The 19,431-nt window shown below is 34.5% G+C and overlaps 2 protein-coding genes across 4 annotated transcripts in view; both read left to right on the top strand.

The window, feature by feature from the left end:
• The window catches only part of fry (Protein furry), an 87,072-nt gene extending 84,041 nt beyond the window's left edge, over positions 1-3,031 (top strand). For all 3 annotated transcript variants that reach the window (XM_043429930.1, XM_043429929.1, XM_043429931.1), the window contains 2 exons: positions 63-564; positions 2,415-3,031. In XM_043429930.1, coding sequence (XP_043285865.1) covers positions 63-564; positions 2,415-2,593 — 681 coding nt within the window. In that variant the 3' untranslated portion in view covers positions 2,594-3,031. The remainder of the gene's footprint in view (positions 1-62; positions 565-2,414) is intronic.
• A 121-nt stretch (positions 3,032-3,152) lies between these two features.
• LOC122416853 (A-kinase anchor protein 14-like) lies at positions 3,153-3,978 on the top strand. Its single transcript, XM_043429935.1, has 2 exons — positions 3,153-3,361; positions 3,629-3,978. The coding sequence occupies exons 1-2, from the start codon at positions 3,221-3,223 to the stop codon at positions 3,821-3,823; spliced, it is 336 nt and encodes a 111-aa protein (XP_043285870.1). The 5' UTR covers positions 3,153-3,220; the 3' UTR covers positions 3,824-3,978.
• Positions 3,979-19,431: the final 15,453 nt, after the last annotated feature.

The raw sequence follows: 19,431 nt of genomic DNA, 5'->3' as shown, positions 1-19,431 counted from the left end.
CATACATTCTAGCATTAAACGAACTTCATAATTGTTTCTTATGTTCACTTCACACTTTCCAGTGTCTTGAAACAGTCAAAGCAACGCACAAATTACAAGTGCTCGGTGAGTCTCACAGTGGTGATTCCGGATTCGAGGAAATGTTGCCAGGCCTCGGACGAGCTTTATACAAGCTTCATTTTCAACTGCTGCTGCTCATTGAAGCGTCAAACAAAATGCTCATTGCCTTGATGAAAGCGACGAAAAATGTGTCGATACAGTTACAAGACATGTCATCGGAAATAGCGAGCATGAAAATGGCTCTGGGACGTGCCCTCGAGGAAAGTACGGAGAGCGAGCGTGGCACCCCAACACCAACACCAAGTCCAAGTCCGTTGCCAGGAAGTGGAGCAAACGAGGAAGTTGCCAGAATTGTTGAGCTATTGAGATCGGCTCGATGGTCCTCAGCTCTCGAAGCGGTCAGATTGCACAGAGCTCAATGGCCGGGTGATCCCTTTCACGATGACGATGACGTTACGACAGCTGTTCATATGTACTGTCGTTATTTAGGACAGGAAAGATCTGGTTAGCCTCTAAAAATTACTGTTTTCCTTCCATGATAATAATTATACATTTTTAGTGCATTCGAATAGATATTTCGCTCGATCTATGACAATCTTCGATGTTAAAAACAAATATGTCCATTAAAAACCTTGCAATGTTCGATTTTCGAGAAACAAGAATCCTTTTAGAATGAATCGAGCCTCTTATGTTTATGGATGGGTTTCACGCATATCAAAATCCACCAATAGCCTCCCAAAATTTTTTTTATGTTGTTTAATTTTTATAAGAACTGCGTGGAACGTTCAGTTCGGCTATCACTCGTCACTAAATTATCTGAAAAAAAATCAACACAGGAAAAAAAGCTTTGCTTTCTTCCGAAAAATTTGAATTTTCCCCCCTTTTTTAGCTTTTTTCCAAATTTTTTTACCCTTGAGGAAAAAATTACTGATGTGTCAATGAAATTTCACATGTTTCGTCGTTGATTAGATCTCCCAGTATTTCATATAGGGCCGACCGTAAACGAAATATTTGAAGGCTTTTCAGTGCCTACGTCGTTCATTGATTATTCACTCAATGATCGGCGAAAGCAGAGTTATCTTTCCATTGATGAATGTACAGGCTTTATCTACATTGGTTACGTATTTTTTTTTGTATACACATTAGGATGCTTAAAAAAAATCTAATTGTTTTTTTTTCGTGGGCCGAAGAGGGATGTAAAGTACATGTAAAAAAAGTGACTTTGCCAAAATTTCAGATTAAAAAAAATATATTTAGCGGTCCCTCAAACGATTTTTCTATGTCTTTTCCTATTTTGAGGAAAATCATCATGGAAAAACTCTAAAAAAGTCATGAGACGTTATGCAACCATAAAATGCACTCTCTTTCTTTTGTTATTCGGCTGAGAACAGCTTCAAAATCTCAAAATTAAAAAAAATTTTTTTCTTAAATTGAATTTTTTTTTCAATCAATAAATTGACCTATCAGCTTAAGAGCCGTGAAATTGCTTATGGTGTCCTCTTGCCCCCCGATCTTTTGAGAGTACCATGAAGTTATCGTCAACGAGATAAAATTGTATAAATATGAATATGTAGAAAAAATTTTTTTTTATAATTTTGAGATTTCGAAGCATGTTCTCAGCCGAATAACAGAATATCGTAGATTTTCAATGAAAAAAAATGGTCTATATTTTCGGGGGGTCCGCTTTGCCCTATTTCTCCTATTCAAGAAAGAAAGTGCATTTTATGTTTGCATAACGTTTCATGACTTTTTAAAAGTTTTTCCATGATGATTTTCCTCAAAATTGAAAAGAACATAGAAAAGTCGTTTGAGGGACCGCTAAATATTTTTTTTAATCTCAAATTTTGAGAAATAGTACATTATAACACTAGGACGAAAAAGTTTTTCGTACACGTGTTATACGAAATTTTATATTACGAGGTGCGAAAATGGGGGTTTTGTGTACGCGAAGCGTACGCAAAAGCGTCCATTTACGTACCGCGTGATATAAATGACTTTATGTACTTTACATGTATTAACATCCCTCTTCGGCCCACGAAAAAAAATCGATTTTTTTTAAGCATCCTAATACACATTATTATTGAAATAAACTCCAAAAAAGAGAAAACAAATATTCAAAGTTCTAGCCTGGGTCAACTTTGAGAGAATAAGTGTTGACTCAATTATTATATTTTTTCCGATACGTCCAACGTTGAACTTTTAAATTTGGACTTTTAGATCTCTAATATGGTCATTCTTTTTCCACTTCTTGAGATTATTTTCCATTTCGAACTCATCGTCCAATTTCGTGTCCTAATTCTCTCCATGTATAATTTTTCACAATCAAATGTTTTTTTTTTCTTATGACATTGCAGATTTATTCGTGATGACAAGAAGTGATCACGAGATGAAGGAGATCGTCGACCGACTAATGGATAGTCTGTTCCAAGTATTGGCCGCAGTAACAGGACTCGAAGCCTCAGTCAAAGTCTCTACGATTCAGGGTGATCGCGTTCAAATATCGAGTCACTCGCATCATTCGAAAACCGACTGAATCCAATTTTCTACCACGGATTAATTATACGAAAATCTTACACTCGTTAATTAGTATGTAATTACTCTTGTCGCGTGATACATGAAAAGAAAATCCACGGCTACAAAAAAGACACATTGGATTTATTTTGTTGACCGATGTGTACACGGGCATATTACTATTTTTAGGAACAAGAAACATAATTGCTGTGTAATTAATTTACGTTGTGATTGAAGGGATGAGAAAGCAGAATTGAAGAAGCGAATGAAGATAAAGCAGTCGCTGTTCTTTTTTTCTATTTCTTCCTTTCTATTTTATAATTGTGCACAAAATAGAAAAACAAAACGAAAGGAGTGTGTGAGAGAGAGAAGAAGACGAAGAGAAAAGAGTACGGAACCATGACTGACAAAAGTCGAAATGATTCTTTGATCAATAAAGTTCAAAATGAGTTTAGTTTAATTTCGTCTTTCCATTGTTTTCAAATGAAATAACTTTTTCCTCCAAAAGTATTTCTTTTTCATAAACGACAATCACACTTTTAGTAAAAAAATTGACAATGTGGACATCACTCAAGTTGTTGATTACGCCAATACATTCGTGGATAATACAATATTGCGTGCAGTCGAAAAAATTGAGAACGGTTATTCGATGGAGAACAATTGTCCGGGCTGTGGGACCGGAAATCTGCAGGTCAATTCCGGCAGCGAGTGGCCAACGTCGGAAAAAATGACTGTCAGGATTGGCCTCCAATGTGTGAAGAAAATGATGAAGAATTGGAAATGTGAACCGGTAATTTTTGTTGCAAAAGACATCAGTCGACGTGGTTTAGGAAATTACAAAATTTGCTCGATAAAGCTTAAAGATAAACACACATCGCAAGCACCGCATTTTGATGAATTGTCTATTATGGGATAGATAGTCAGATATAGAGGTAAAAAATAGCCTCATTGGACATTTTTTTTTTGGTTTCCTGACATTGTTTGGTATTTTTTCAGATCTCGCTGATCCGCCAGGGAAGTCTTTTTAATATAATTGGATGAAATTTTGTTCTTATAGGCAATGCGTGGCTGGAAATTTTATGCCGAGTTTATAGGCCTCGACAGTGACGGATCTTCTGACTTTTACAATTACCAAGTACGATGGAGTTATCCAACACCTGCGTATCCAGAACCTCAGGTCACCGTGAGCGTCTTTTTCACCGTAGAAGCGACAAAATTGGAATATACCAATTGTCCAGTCGATGTAATTTAATTATCTTAGCCGATTTCTCGTTTAGAATTACACGCGCCTATCGTTTATAAACATTACTTTTTTAAGGAAGTTGAGGCATTAGAACGAAAATGATGTCATCGCTTTTAAACCGACTGCATCTTATAGAGTGAAGTGTAAAAAAAAAATCAGTTAAATTTTCAGACAGTTTAGAAGCATCGTTGCTGACAAAAATCAATAACAATTCGGGCCAAACAACATGTAATCTTATGGAAGTCAAGACACATTCAGCGATATCTACGTTAAAAATGATGCTAAAAATATGAAATTTTTTGGGCAACATGAGCTTACTGAATAATGTCAATTTTTTCAGATTTATTAGGAGATTTGCTGAGACTATATTAATAATAATCTATTTCGCGTGCAGTTTTTTGAGGCTAGGATCGTCACCGTTCGTGTTTTCGAATGAGCTTTCGCCCGTTTTTCCTCTTTTTTTTCCCAACACTTCTTTAAAGTGTATGAAACATTGCCAAACTGTAAACTGGCCTAACTGTTGAAAGGTACAGGTCATATCTTTTGGGTAAAAAAAAATGACTGTACAGCCTCAACTTCCTTAAAGATATATTTTAAAAAATTGAAATTCCGATTATACATTACTGATTCTCTCAGCTTGGATGACGCATGTTGCATGAAAATCGCGCAACCTCTGCAACGGATCCAATATATAGCTGACCATCATTTTGTAAAATTTTCATGTTCACATAAAATTCAAAATATCGGGGTTTTTGCGTCTTGGATCCGAATGCAGAATTAGTTTCTTTGAGTTCAGAATGGCAGATTCAATATAGTTGATAGAAATTATGAAAACCCTTGGAATTGACATGAAATTCACTATTTAGGGGTTTTTAAGGCTCGAGTATACTATTGAACCAAAATTTTACAAAATTGATCTCGTGAAATAGCATAAGCCAATCGGAGAATGTAATATTTGGAATTTTCGATAAAATCGACGGATAATCAAACCATAATTTTTCACTAGTTTTCCAATATGTTGTTAATGAAAACCATACTATAAAAACCGAATTTGTTTTTTCAACGCACTCTTTGAGGACTTATCTCCAAGATTATCGATCGCTCTGATCTAACACTATAATGCTAGTATCAATCTCGCCGAACTTATATATTCCGTGTTTTTGGAACAGAAATTTATTATTTTTTCTAATTTCGAATCAGCAACATCGGATCTGCCATTTCGTATTTCAAAAATCTGGTGTCACTCTTGGATTCAGCAACCCTGGAAATCCTAAAAACTCTTTTTAGTATAAATGTAAAAATATTTCATAGTTTGGATACGACATATTTGGTTCGCTTTTTTGAATTTCAAACCTGATGCCATATCCAGATTCAATAATCTCGGAAACCTTGAAACAATTTCACCTTTTCTAACGAAGCGGTTAAAAATTCGTACGAGTGAAAAAAGAAAGAATATTTCTGTTATATTATACAATGGAAAAAAAAACTGAACAATAACTTTACGATTTGTATAATAAATCGTTCAGGAATAGGGTCGGATCGAGAAAATGTTGTGTTGGAAATTGTCGTTATCACAGAGGTCATAGTTTGTCGGTGCAGATTTTTGAATTGGAGAAAAATAAGTAATTTGTGTGGTTCTCTTATCTTAATAGACCGCTGTTTTACCAAAAAGATTCTAACATAAGCGAGCAGCTTAGAACATGAGTTTCCGACAAGTTTCTCAGATCTTTCAAGAATGATTGAACTTCTTGCTTTTTTTGCATTTATTAAAACCAAGTGGGTTGAAAATTTTAATCGTTCACACCAATAAAACCGAAAAATATGAGAAATTTAATAATAAGAAAAATCTTACATTTTTAAATAATTGTTCGAGTTATTAATAGATTTTTGTAAATATTTAACCACTAACAAATACTTAGATGAATCTATGACGAAATGTTTTATCCAGTTATCTCAAAAATTTAATCGAGATTGGTTGACTGTTTTTTTTCTCCTTGATTGTCGCACGAGTGTCATTTAAAAAGAAATATTTTCTCCAACAAAATATAATTTCGTTTGGCGAATTGAATTCCACATAACACAGCAAAACTTTTTTAACTGAAACAAAACTTTGTTAATACAAGAAATATTTTCTTCGATCTGTCGAAAAAATGTTTTAATATTTTTAAATAATCAGGTTTTCGGTGCATCGAATAGTTACATTTAACGTTGATACCGGGATCATGACTTTTCAATAATATCTTGTGTTAGGTGAAATACGTTTTCGAGGGAAATAAATTTGCGCATCGTCCGAAAATGAGATTCCGACCGAAATGGCTGTACGATGTTCTTGATGTCAAGACAATGATGTTCAAGACTTTTAAATTCTAAATCACACTGAAGACGAACGAAGCGATTCAAGAGAAAAAATCGTAGAAAATAATCAATATTTATCTATGAATATTCAAAAATTCCCTTTGGAAATATAAAATTCATATATTTATATTCCGTGGATAATTGTATATTCAAAACGGTACCCTTTTTATTGACGGATTAAAAAATGGAATTCTTTGGTCCGCCTCGGGATTCTTTTCCTCCCTATAGGTCGAAATATAAACAGTTTGAAAACGAAAACAAACACGCAAAGCCAAGGAACGTTTACCCGAGCATCTGTCTGCCTACACGATCTGCCATACGTGCTTTCTCGCTTATTATAGACGATTTTGTCAGGCGCGTGCCGCTCGAGACTGCCTGTATGCATCGGTGAGGGTGTATGTGTCGCACAAGTTTTTTTTCATTCGTTATATGTTCCCTCGTGCAAAAGCGTCGTGATTCCAGGCTGTACCGGCAGAATCGTAAAATTAAAGCTCGGATTTCTCCACTCGATCCAGCCAGGGGCACGTGCCTCGCCGAACTTAAGGGGTTATACTCTTTTGGTTCCTCAAACAATGGAAGCAGGTGACTGCATAATCGGAAACTATATATTTTCAAAAGTTTCAAACGACAAAAATATGATGCTAAAACGAAAGAATATCAAGAATTATTGTTGAAGTTGTGTGAAAGCACAAACTATCGAAAAATATCTTTATTATTCTCAGATCAATATTTATATTCGAATGAAAATGAAATCAAATTTTCATACTGTTTAATTATTTGATTGAAGTGAATTTTCGGGCTATAAAACGTTTTAACGATGCATCAAATTCACCCGCAATTGACATATTCAAAATTTGGAGATTATCGATGGAAAAAATATCGAAAATGTACATGTATTTAAAATCATTTTTCAAGTTTCTTCAAAAAGAGGGAGTGCTATGTTTGCATGGTTATACGATTCGTGCAAGGCAACAATTTTACTAACAATTTTACTCATTTTGTGCAATATTAAAATGTTAGGTTCACCCCAATTTTACTATATGCGTAATTGTCTAGATCGTAAAAATTGTTATTTCTCGTTTGAATCAAACTAGATATACTAAAAATTTTACGCAATATCGCCAAAATACTCGTGTCCAAACTTTCAGAATTCAAGGTAATAATCGTATTCCAATAAAAACGTTTTTCCATACAAATTCTTGTGGTAACGTAGAAAATTTCAAAAACGCTGATCGGTTTTCGCAGAATTGAGGACAAAAAATTGTATCTAAAAAGGAAATAAAAAGGGTAAAAAAACGGACGTTTTTGAAATGACGTAATAACCACAAAAAAGGTCGTAGACGTAGAGACAATAAAAAAAAAAAAAATGAAGCGGAATGTCTCTTCTCTATTACTTGCGTTGTCCATTCAAGGAGGAAAAATGCTTTTTTGCTTGACACGAGGTAAAGAATAGAAAAAAAAAGTAACACGTTATGAATATCACAAACTAAAAATTTTTCTGCATGTGTAAAAAGGTCTATTAAAACGTGGTGAATTTTTTGAAAAAAATCAAAACGGTCCAAGTTTGAAAAAAAAAAATATTTTTGGTTAAAAACTGAAAAAAAAGTATAAAAATTCATTTTGTTATTTTTTTTTGTATTTTTTTCCTAAAACTACAACTCAAGACGAAAAAAATGACCTACTATTCTATTTCGATATCTCTGTTATTGAAGAAGTTATGGGCGTTCACAAAAAAATTGTACGAAATTTTGAAAAATTTAATGTGATCAGATGAGTTGGGGAAAAAATCTAAAAAAATTAGGAACGACTTCTTTCAATAGTTACAAAATAATAGAAAATTTTCAGCAAAATCAAAAATGGTCGGGGTCATGGATTGGTCGGTTTGGTATGGAATGACCCCTATTTATCCAATGCCTATTCATTTTTACCTACAAAAAATATCATCGCTTAATCTTGGATAGCGAATATTCACCCATCTACCTTAAAGGTTAAACATAATTTGAAGGAACACATTTATTGCTTCTGGGTTTAGATCAAACTGGCGATTGTTGCGACAAAGAACACTCATCACATCCCAAAAAATCCATCAACACTTGAGGTTTTTTCATTCACAAAATTTCAATTCTGATATTCTTCTAATTTTGGAACTATTTTTTTTTTCTCAAAAACACAACTTTGATTTTTTGTTGAAAAATGCGCACAACGATTCCTTCATACCATCCCGTTGCAACGATACTTGTTGAAAATGTCACTTTCCAAAGATTATATTTCATTAGATGCATGATGGAAGATGTAAAAAAAGAAAAAGTATTATTGATATAATTTGTCGCCAGAAAAATTAAATTTTCGACATAATGTTCGACATGCTACCAGAAACATTTAGGGGGAAGAACGTGGAATGGGACATATTTTTCACCACATGTGCACCGAAAGTTCAACTTTCCGATTTCGGAAGTTGAACCAGGAAAACAAAATTTTCGCTGTGTTGTACATGAGTGTGAAAGTTTATCGAAAAAGAACATAAAGTTGAGCCTTTTCAAAAATTGGTGAGAGCTTGGTGTAAAAATTTTGAAGGCTGTCATATTTTTGAGTTAGCTTTCATGTTACCGGTAGGAATAGAAGAAAGTTACAATGATGTACTTACACTTTTCACTTTGTCCTGCTTTGCACGAACACTTGACCGTCATTATATTTTCCCATTTTTTTGTAGCTTGCCATTTATTTTTTGCAGTGGACCACGTATAGAAGATGTTTGCAAAGCTGCGAAACTTATTTCTTCGCTCGATTCAGTTTCATATATAGTTTAAGCCACATTTTAAGGTACGATTTGCAGCTAATACTCGTTCTCTATCTAAAAAAATTATGTTACACAGGATTTGTATCTGCCCAAACTCCAATATTTTCTCAAGCTTATAAATATTTTGACAGAAAACTAATGCGCTACATATCGAATAGGGATCCCCATATATCGAATGTTGGATTCCAGTAGCGTATTTTATAAAATGCTAATAATATTCTAATATCACGTCATTTTTTGGCTTCTATTTTAATTTGCTTAACCCCTTCGCAGTGAGGTAAAAATCACATTTTCGTGCCATTTTTGTGTTGGAAAAAAAATTTCTTACATTGTCTCAAAGTCACAGTATAAATGTTTGTGGGGTCGCTGATTACGAATTCGAGATCAGATTTTCAAAATTCAAAATGGCGGCCACAAATTCGAAAAATGGATTAATTTTGACGAATGTGAGTACCTTGTAGGTTTTGGGGCCGCTGAATCCGAATCTGGAATCGGTTTTTCAAAATTCAATATGGCGGATTCAATATGGTGGACGCAAATACGAAAAATGGTTTATTTCCGACGAAACCAAATATCGTACAATTCCGGAGCGCTGAATCCGAAGAAGAAATCCGATTCTAATAATTTCAAATAGTAGATCCACTCTAACAAGAGAGGCTTTGAGTTTTGATTCAATTGAGTTGATTTTAACTCGAGCACCTAAATGTGAGAAATAATTCAACATAATATAAAACAATTCGAAACAATGTAAATATGTAGCAAGATTTTTCCTTCTCGTATAGGCTCCCAGGTTGCAGAAATAAAGACACAACACTCATATTCGATATACATCAGTTTCATTTGGCTTCATACGCATATTTTCGTACTAGATCAGTTCTAAATTAATTTTATCGCTACTCTTCATCTCATATCTGAGTCCTCTGGACCTATGTCTGCACTGTTGTGCTTCTACAATGTTCCCGCTACACCTGTGGCAAGCAGATCAAGTACCATCCTAGGGGCATCCACTATACACTCGAATCGCTCTCTTTTGACCCGAAGTTGAGCTACGATCCCATCTTAATTCTCTAGTAATCAACTCAACATCACACACATGGTCATCGTTGAAGGAAAAACCCAAAAAAAAAAATACAAAAAAAAACAAAATGGAGTCAACAACCGCCACGTCCAGGGTTCGTGACTCTGGGTTCGGCTAAGAGCGGGATATAAGGGAAAAAAATATTCTTTTACATTCGTTATTATGACTCGTTTGTCGTACATGATTTGCCAAATTTTTATCCATTATATTGTATCCGAGCTTCACATACGTGGGGTCAGGATTCAAATTCGATATTCGCGACCATAAATATCTGAAAATCGAAATCAATCCATTTTTCGTATTTGCGCCCACCATATTGAATCCGTCATATAGAATTTTGAAAAACCGATTCCACATTCGAATTCAGCAGCCCCGAAAACCATAACGTACTCACTTTCGTCTAAATCAATCCATTTTTCGAATTTGCGACTGTCATATTGGATCCGCTATTTTGAATTTTGAAAATCTGATGTCGAATTCAAATTCAGCGACCCCAAAAACCATGAGGTACTCGCTTTCGTCAAAATCAAAGCATTTTCCGAATTTGCGTCCGCCATATTGGATCCGCCATTTTGAATTTTGAAAATCTGATATCGAATTCAAATTTAGCGACCCCAAAAACCATAAAGTACTCACTTTTGACAAAATCAAACCATTTTTCGTATTTGCGTCCGCCATATTGGATCCGCCATTTTGAATTTTAAAAATCTGATGTCGAATTCGTAATCAGCGACCCCAAAAACCATGGTGTACCGAATTTCAATAGAATCGGTGCAGTAGAAATATGTTTTTTTTTCAAATGCCCCTATATGTGTCATGACCGTCATGACACAAAAATGGCACGACTTTTTTTGCCCCTATGTGTGTCACTCACAGTGAAGGGGTTAAATTCCCTAAACCCTTTCCCTCAGATCCGTTTTTCGACGGCTCCTACCATATTATACCAAAAATGAAATTAAACCTTTTTTCATCAGTAGAATGGGAATGAATTAATTATATAAAATCTCGACAACACGACTCGTAACTTTGTAATTTTGCAATTTTTTTTTCAAATCAACTTGGCCGATGACCATTATTTTTTCAATTTTAATAAAAACATTTCAGTCACTTTTCAGATTAAACTACGGACTCGTATGCTTCACATACAATCAAGATCGCAAGACCATGCACATTAGGGTGTGTCGAAACACAGCACGAATGCTGTAAAAAAACTAGAGACAAGTACATTTATGCCCTCTGGGAAGTCATCTGTAAAATCATGGAAATCAAAACGCAAAATTTGGTATAACATGTAATTTTGAAAAACTTTTTTTTGCAAAGGACATTCACCCTTTCTTTTGGAAGGACGACAAGAATAGTTATCTGTAGTCACACGTTTTTTAATCTCATAATTTATAGCTAAATATACAGAAAAAAAGAAATAAATTATGCGAGGTAGCCATTTAATTTTTTTTGAGAGTGAACAAATTTTATTAGATTTATAATTCCATGGAGTACTAACACTTTTTGCAATGAAAGCAAAAAAAAAATTTTTGCTTCGCAATTTGTGAGAAAAAAACCAGGAAAATATCGAAAAGTGGCTTGAGCACTATCCAAAAAATTTTTTAAAAATCTGAAATTTTAGGAAAATTACTTTTTTTTGATGTACTAACGATTTTCGTTGGAGCTCCGAGAAAAAAAATATCGATTTTTTTTGCATCACTCTAATCTACACCCATCTCTCTCTATATATTTATTTTGACATGCTGAAGCCGAATTCCAAAATTCCGTGAAAATAGGTGAAAATTGCGAAAAATGGTCGTTAAGCAAAATTTTGTTGACCTAATTCTAGAATGTTTCTCGTGTTTTTCGAAAGTTCTGATAAACAAGGTTTCAGACAATATTTCGGATTTTTCGATTCTTACAAGTGACCCATGAATCTCATTGCCAGTATCCACTTATATATTTGAAGCCCCTGGCTCAAGGAATGTCTCGGTATGAATCAGTTGAGATTTCACACAATCTGGACAGGCGATGAGAATTTTTATTATGAGGTCCAAAAGCTTGGAATATTTCTATGAGGCGCCCGAAACTTTGTAAAACCGTGTTGACCAATTGATTTTACTCTTCTGAACAGATGTACCAATATTGCGATCGTAGAAAATCACTCCGTATCAGTTTGAAGTTAAAAGTATTATTAGGAAATTGTGCACCCTTTCCACTGCAAAATCTATCGACGTCAAAAAATCGAATTGAAACTTGAATATTACTTCAGAAATCAATTGACTGTAGAATTTTAATTAAAATTGAACATGACGCTAAACGAGTTTATTAGTTTTGCAGTTTATATTCTGTTTTAGGATGTTTTATCAAAAGGTTATGATTAAAAATTTTTTATTACCCCTTCTTTCGGATCAACAAAATCTTTGCCGGTTCGTTTGCCTCTTTTGCTTTTGAACCAGGCAAATTTTCGGGTCCCTTCCTATTGTACCGCGAAACAAGACTCTGCAAGACCGGAATCGAAAAAAAAAAACACGCATTAGTTTTGCTGTAGCCGAATTTTCGAAAACCCAAGATTTCGCGGTGTCGAGGACGAGATGAACAGTGGTGTGAGAATCATATGTCAACTCGAGGAAAATACAAGAAATAATTCCCTGTCCGTCGAGTAAAGCTCGAATGACCGAGGAATGACCTTTCACAAGAAAAGCGAGTATAAAGTGTACGTAACAAGTTCTAATACTTTGGGAATCCATAAGCTTGGTTCGTTACGACAAAGTCTCCAAAACTTCTGTGTGAAATGAAAAATACCACCAAGCGGAATACCACCACTTCGTGGTGCCTGGCATTGCTCTGACTCGATAGCATACCATGAATAAATGACGAATGAGAAATAATGAAGCTGCGACAAGCCTCTTCCACATTTATCAGCACTGGGGATCAAGGGACGCGGTAGCGGCTCGTATTGTTACAAGATTCTGCAATCGAAAACATGCAATTACTGTTTTACTTTGGAAAAACGTTTATCAGAAAATCTTTTAATCATAAATGACATTTCAAATGATTTGATTCCATCCAATAGTCGTAAGACTTTTAAAAGTTCTCTTTAAATTCAAGTTAATAATGAACATTTTTCTGCTTACTTGACAACTATAAACTACATGGCAGAACACACAGCACAGGCATTATTAACATTTTTTTTTATAGAAGTATCCAAGAGTCTGAGAATTTCAAAACCATTGTCACCAGCCTGTACGTATGCAATTACAATCGCAAGATCTCTATCATGATTTTCTTTTCAGACCACCAAAAATTTTCTCAATGCGTCGAGCCCTTGACTAGAATTAAACTTTCTTCTTAGTGTTTTTCCATACAATGCGTTTGCTTCTTCGGTAGATATTTTTGTAGTCCTTAATCTTATTCGTCACTCCTATCTTGGGTTATTTTATTTATATTTTTCAATGGAAACTATCCAATTTTTGATAAAATAGCATAATGGCAATGATAATGATCATCTACAAGTCTGATAATATTCAATTTTGGAGAGCTGATGAAAATTGTAGCCATGACAAAGATGCAGAGGCATGGATTTATTTATTTATTTAAATCTCCTTTAAAATTTAAAAGGATATTTAAAAACCAATTTCTCGTGAATTTTTGAATAAAATGTTTTCCATATGATATAACAATTGAAACGAAAATGAAATGTGTCGGGAATTGAAATCTGAGAATATATAATCAAACAAATATCGTAGACGAATATAAATTCTTCATTTGTTATTAAATAAAATGTTTTCCATGAGAATTGAATAAAGAATCAAAAATGTAATGTGTTAAATTGAATTACTGTAAAAATAGATATATTCAACAAATATATCCATCTACAATATTCAATTCAATTCTATACATTTCCGTTTCGATTCAATATTTATATCATACACAATACATTTTATTTGAAAATTTATTCCGAACTAGGGTGCATTCCATGCGATTAAGCGTGTGAACAGTTTTCTTGTAGCGCTGCAGCGCTACTTTTATTGCAACAGCGTCTTCAAGCCCACCAATCTTGAAGCAGTTCAATAAGAATAAACAGGAGTACAGGGGGATGGCTCCATAGTTTTCGATGTCCAGGTATATTTCTCAAGAGTTTTTGATGTCTAGGTATATTTATCTACGGCTTTCGATGTCGAGGTCAACGGCTCCATAGTTTTCGATATTTAGGTCGCCATAGTTTATGGGGTCAAGAACAATCTCTCAATGATTACCATGTTAACACTGTTATTGTCATTGTTTTTCGATGTTTGAGAGGACGTTTCCATGTTTCATTATCTTTTTCATCTCGTATCATGTTTTATTAGGTTCCAGTATCTAGATTGACAGTTTCATGGTTATCAGTGTCCGATGATATTTATTCACGATATTCTGGGTTCTTGAAATCTCCCCTGTTATTGAAGACTATGGAGTCATCGATCAGGATATCGATAACTATGATGAAATATATCCAGACATTGAAAACCATTGAGTCATCGACCTCGACATCGAAAGCTATGGGGAAAATACCTAGACATCAAAAACTGTGAAGCCGTCGACCTAGAAATCGAAAACTATAAAGCCACCGACGAGAGATGGATTTTGCTTGTGCCCTTGGTGAAAAGGGGTCGAGATCGTTTCTCTACTGCGTATGCACCGACACATCATTCTAACTTCGTACGATGACGCGCGTAATTATTTTTTTCCTGCAAGCTTTGCTCATACAAAAAATAAAGAATGTACGAATGTACATTTGGCGCATTCTTCACTCAAATTCACTCCAATGCTTATCACCAACGATAAGCACGAGTAAAAAAGAGCCCAATCCAACGATTTACTCGATAGCATCATACCTACTAAAAGAACATTAAACGATAGCATCTACTAAACACCTACTAAAAGAACATTAAAAAAAAGATTCGGCCACAATACGTGACTCAGATTTCTTGGAAAAACGAACATATGGTATGTCACGTATCCTTTAATCCCCGAATGATTCGATAACATTTTGTGAAATTGACAGCTTAAATTTTGAATACAACGGGGAACTGTCACTTTCCAAATTTTTGAAGCATGAACAGATTCATGGAAATATATAGATATACAATTTGTATTATGGCACCAGATTTGTCACTAAAGAAAAAACAAATAAACATCAAAAATGTGTGCGAAAAAATACAACATTTTTTGATGAAATTAAAAAATAAATAATTAATATCTTTTCAATGCGTTAATTAAGCTGCAAAGTTCGTAGAGGTCGCGATCGAAAGATAAAAAAAAATAAAAAATATGTCAACTTGCAGAATTCACTGAAACACTATAATTATTAAATCATTAAAGAAATAAATTTCGAAAGTTATCGAAAACAGCTGAAAAACATCCTCGTTCCTGTAAAGACTTGGAAGCGATTCGTCATACATAAATGTACTTGTCTCAGAGTCGCTACCGCGACAAGACTTAAAAGTAGTTTTCAGTCCAATTTAAACACCATTAAAAGGAACGACCTCGAAAATAGAAAATGATACATGCGAAATCTGGCTAGGTGACGTTAATAACTTCAAACTGCTGTAGCCATTGAACGGTTGGTTCTAGGCCAATGACTCTAAGGACTTTTTTTTGTAGGGAATTCAATTTTCTACAAAAATACGTAAGTAGAATATATTTGCAATTTTTTTTACAGATGATATGGAACAATGTTCACCGAAGTTTTTTTTTTCACGTGTTATTCTTATGGAAAATTGAAGTATGTGGTGGACCGGCCGAAATAATTTTATTTCGGACTGTCCTTTCGGCTAGCTTTATCGTTTGGCATAATAAGAAGAAAAATACTTGTGGAGCCCGAAAAAAAAATATCGATTTTTTTAGATACACCCTAGTGCACATAGAATGTTAAAGACATTTGGTACAGACTTACAATGTTGCCATGCTAAACCACGCTAATAACATAAAAAAATTCAAAATGATCAGAATTTGATAAAATTTGGTGAACATAGTGCCAAATTTGACAATACAATTTTTTTAAGATTTTTCTTCTGTACAGTTATCGAGTAATTGATTACTAAAGTTCACGTGTATAAGCATAGCGTTCCCATATATATAGGTATACATTCTGGGCATAAGAAATCTGCTTTAATGCGTAATTACTCGATAACTAAGCAGAAGAAAATTTTGAAAAAATTTGTGTTTTCGCACTTGATGTTGAAGAACATTATCACCAAATTTGATCAATTTATAATTATTTAGTGTTTTGTACCATACATCGTTAAGTGATAAGTGTACTCTGCTGTTCCATAGTGCTGAATCGCACATCGCACTCATAAATGATTGTGCTCGCAACATCTAAACAAATCTCTCCGACTCCCTTACCAACACATCTCTTGTTATCCCCCACGCTGAGGAAAAAAGAAGTCCGCGACTGAGAAAGACGATTTTTTACTACTCGCGTTGGTCCAAAGTTTTTTTCCCAACCATACACCTTTTACGATTGGACCCTGTGTGTGGTTCGCGAGCGTTGAATCATTCGGGTGTAAAGGACAGTCTTTTGGAGTCTTCTGATAAGAATAAGGAAGAATTATATTTATGATGAAGATTCAATATTATCATCGTGATAAAACGATAACGCAATGTTGCTTTATTATTTGTCATGGAGTTTCTTCACGAAAGTATAACGCTCTCCGTGGAGGTCCGAAGATTTTTTTCCCTTCAGACTCTGACACGTGTTTTCCTCTTTTTTGCGCGATCTTACGCCGAGGGAATTTTGTGAAGCTCTGCGTTGGCAGGTTGCACACCAAGAACGGCCCCTCTCACTACTGAAGATTTGAGGATAGTGGCTGGACAAGTGCGTCCCGGCTCCCGGCTCCCGACTGTGTGGCCCTTTACCAAAAAAGACCCTCACAAATTTTCACGCTTTTTTCTCTGAGGTTATTGACACTATTGATTTTTTAGTATCCTTGAGGTATGAAACAACTTGCAAAGACTCTCTCTAAATATATGAAGAGAGCTGATGAAATTTCGTTTGGTATTTCGGATTTAGCTCTTCGCTAATTTTGAAGCATGATAATAGTCATTTCAAAGTCTGCTCCACTGAAAATTCTTCAATTTCAAATTTGGCAACTTATCGTCGATTAAGGAAGTCGAGGCATTAGAATAAAAATTATGTCATCGCTTTTAAACCGATTGCATCTTATAAAGTGAAGTGTAAAAAAAATCAGTTAACGATGTATGGTACAAAAGTCTAAATAATTAGAAATTCATCAAATTTGGTGATAATGTTTTTCAACATCAAGTGCGAAAACACAATTTTTTTCAAATTTTTCTTCTACTTAGTTATCGAGTAATTACGCATTAAAGCAGATTTCTTATGCCCGGAATGTATACCTATATATATGGAAACACTATGCTTATACACGTGAACTTTAGTGATCAATTGCTCGATAACTGTACAGAAGAAAAATCTTAAAAAATTTGTATTGTCAAATTTGGCACTAAAGAATATGTGTAAGTTTGACACCGACGCAAACTTAGTCCCCCACTCGCGCACGACGGTTGTGGTAGGTACGCGACGAGAGACACAGCTCATTTTATAAAATTCTGATCATTTTGAAATTTTTTATGTTTTTAGCATGGTTTAGCATGGCAACATTGTAAACCTGTACGAAATATTCTTAAATTTTAAGACAGTTCAGGAGCGTCGTTGCTGAGAAAAATCAATAACAATTTGGGCCAAATAACATGTAATCTTATGGAAGTCAAGACATATTTAGTGATATCTCCGTTAAAAATGATGCAAAAAATATGAAATTTTTTGGGCAACATGAGCAAGGCTTGCTGAATAATGTCAATTTTTTCAGATTTATAAGGAGATTTGCTGAGATTATATTAATAATAATCTGTTTCCCGTGCAGTTTTTTGAGGCTAAGATCGTCACCGTCCGTGTTTTCGACTGAGCTTCCACCAGTTTTTCGTCTTTTTTTTCTCAATTCTTCTTTAAAGTGTATGAAACATTGCCAAACTGTAAACTGGCCTAACTATTGAAAGGTAGAGGTCATAACTTTTGGGTAAAAAAATGACTGTACGGCCTCAACTTCCTTAAAATTCTCCAGGAATATTGATAGCTTTAAAAATTGAAAAAATCATAATTTCACTACAGGTGATAGCGTAAAATGTTCTTCATACCATTACAACATAGGGGCACCGAATATTCACTTTCATTTTTTAAACAGTTCTTGACGACTATTTTTTCCACGGAGTTTTTCTTCAAAGAAAGAACTCAGAATATGATATGTAACATGAATATTACCATTGGCTTTAGAAAAATGTCACTGAGTGCAAGAAATACCCCGTTTTTGTTGATTCCACTGGAATTTTTTGAGAACTTATTTCCGAAAACTTTCATAGTTCTCGAGATACTGTAACATATTGATTCGAGTTCCAAGACAATGAAGAATTCAGAACAAATGAAAGATTGCCAAGAAACAATTCGATAATTCAACGAATTCAACGAAACGCGACTGTTTCAATATGAAAGGGATGAGGGGAAGGGGGGGGGGGGGTACTAGTGACGGCAAAAGAAACAGATTAAAAATATTTCCTTTTGAAAACAAGTTTAATGTGGAAAAAGTAGAGAATAAGCGAGATACGGTCAGCATGCATGGGATCCAACGCAGGCACTTTGTAGTGGCACTGCTGCTCATCACTGGATCGTTTGATAATGAAAAAATTTATAGAGATTACGAGTGCATCTTTTTGGGCTCAGGATAGACGTAGGGATCATAAAATTTTTTTTTTTTACTAAATAGCGGATGCCAAGAGACGGTTTTTTTCGACCCAAATTTTACTCTTCATTTTTGGCTATAATATAAAAATTATTCCCCGCACATGAAAAATTCTTTGTCTACACCCCGACAATTATGTATAAAGTAATTGATGACAATTTCAAAGCGGTAGTTCGAGCCGTTCCAAAGTTACGGTGATTACAGACTCTAAAAGTGTGGTTTCGAAAAAAATATGTAGTTGAGTGCGCAGCTGCCGTTACTTACCCATTCCTACTACGTTGTATATTTTCATAAATCATGCTCCGGTTAGTCTAAAATTTTGAGAGGATACTTTTGAAATGTTGAACTTTGGTAAATGTAAAAGAAATTTGATTTTTTCTGAATGCTGATTAGCCCCCACTCCTCGCCAGATACCTCACAAGAGATCGCTCTATTTTTTGAGGGATGTTAAGAATTATTATAATCATTCATAGTTTAGTATAGAAAATCTTCAATATTCATTTCCCATGTCAAAATTCACAAAATGTTTACTCGATCGAATAAAATTGAAAAAAAGCTCAGGAATACATTGGAGAGATATGTTAAGGAAGATCTTGCGTTACTTGTG

This window comes from Venturia canescens, chromosome 10 (assembly GCF_019457755.1).
Source record: "Venturia canescens isolate UGA chromosome 10, ASM1945775v1, whole genome shotgun sequence".
NCBI classification, from domain to species: Eukaryota; Metazoa; Arthropoda; class Insecta; order Hymenoptera; family Ichneumonidae; genus Venturia; species Venturia canescens.
The sequence above is the reverse complement of the archived record's forward strand: the minus strand, read 5'-3'. Positions and strand labels throughout refer to the sequence as shown.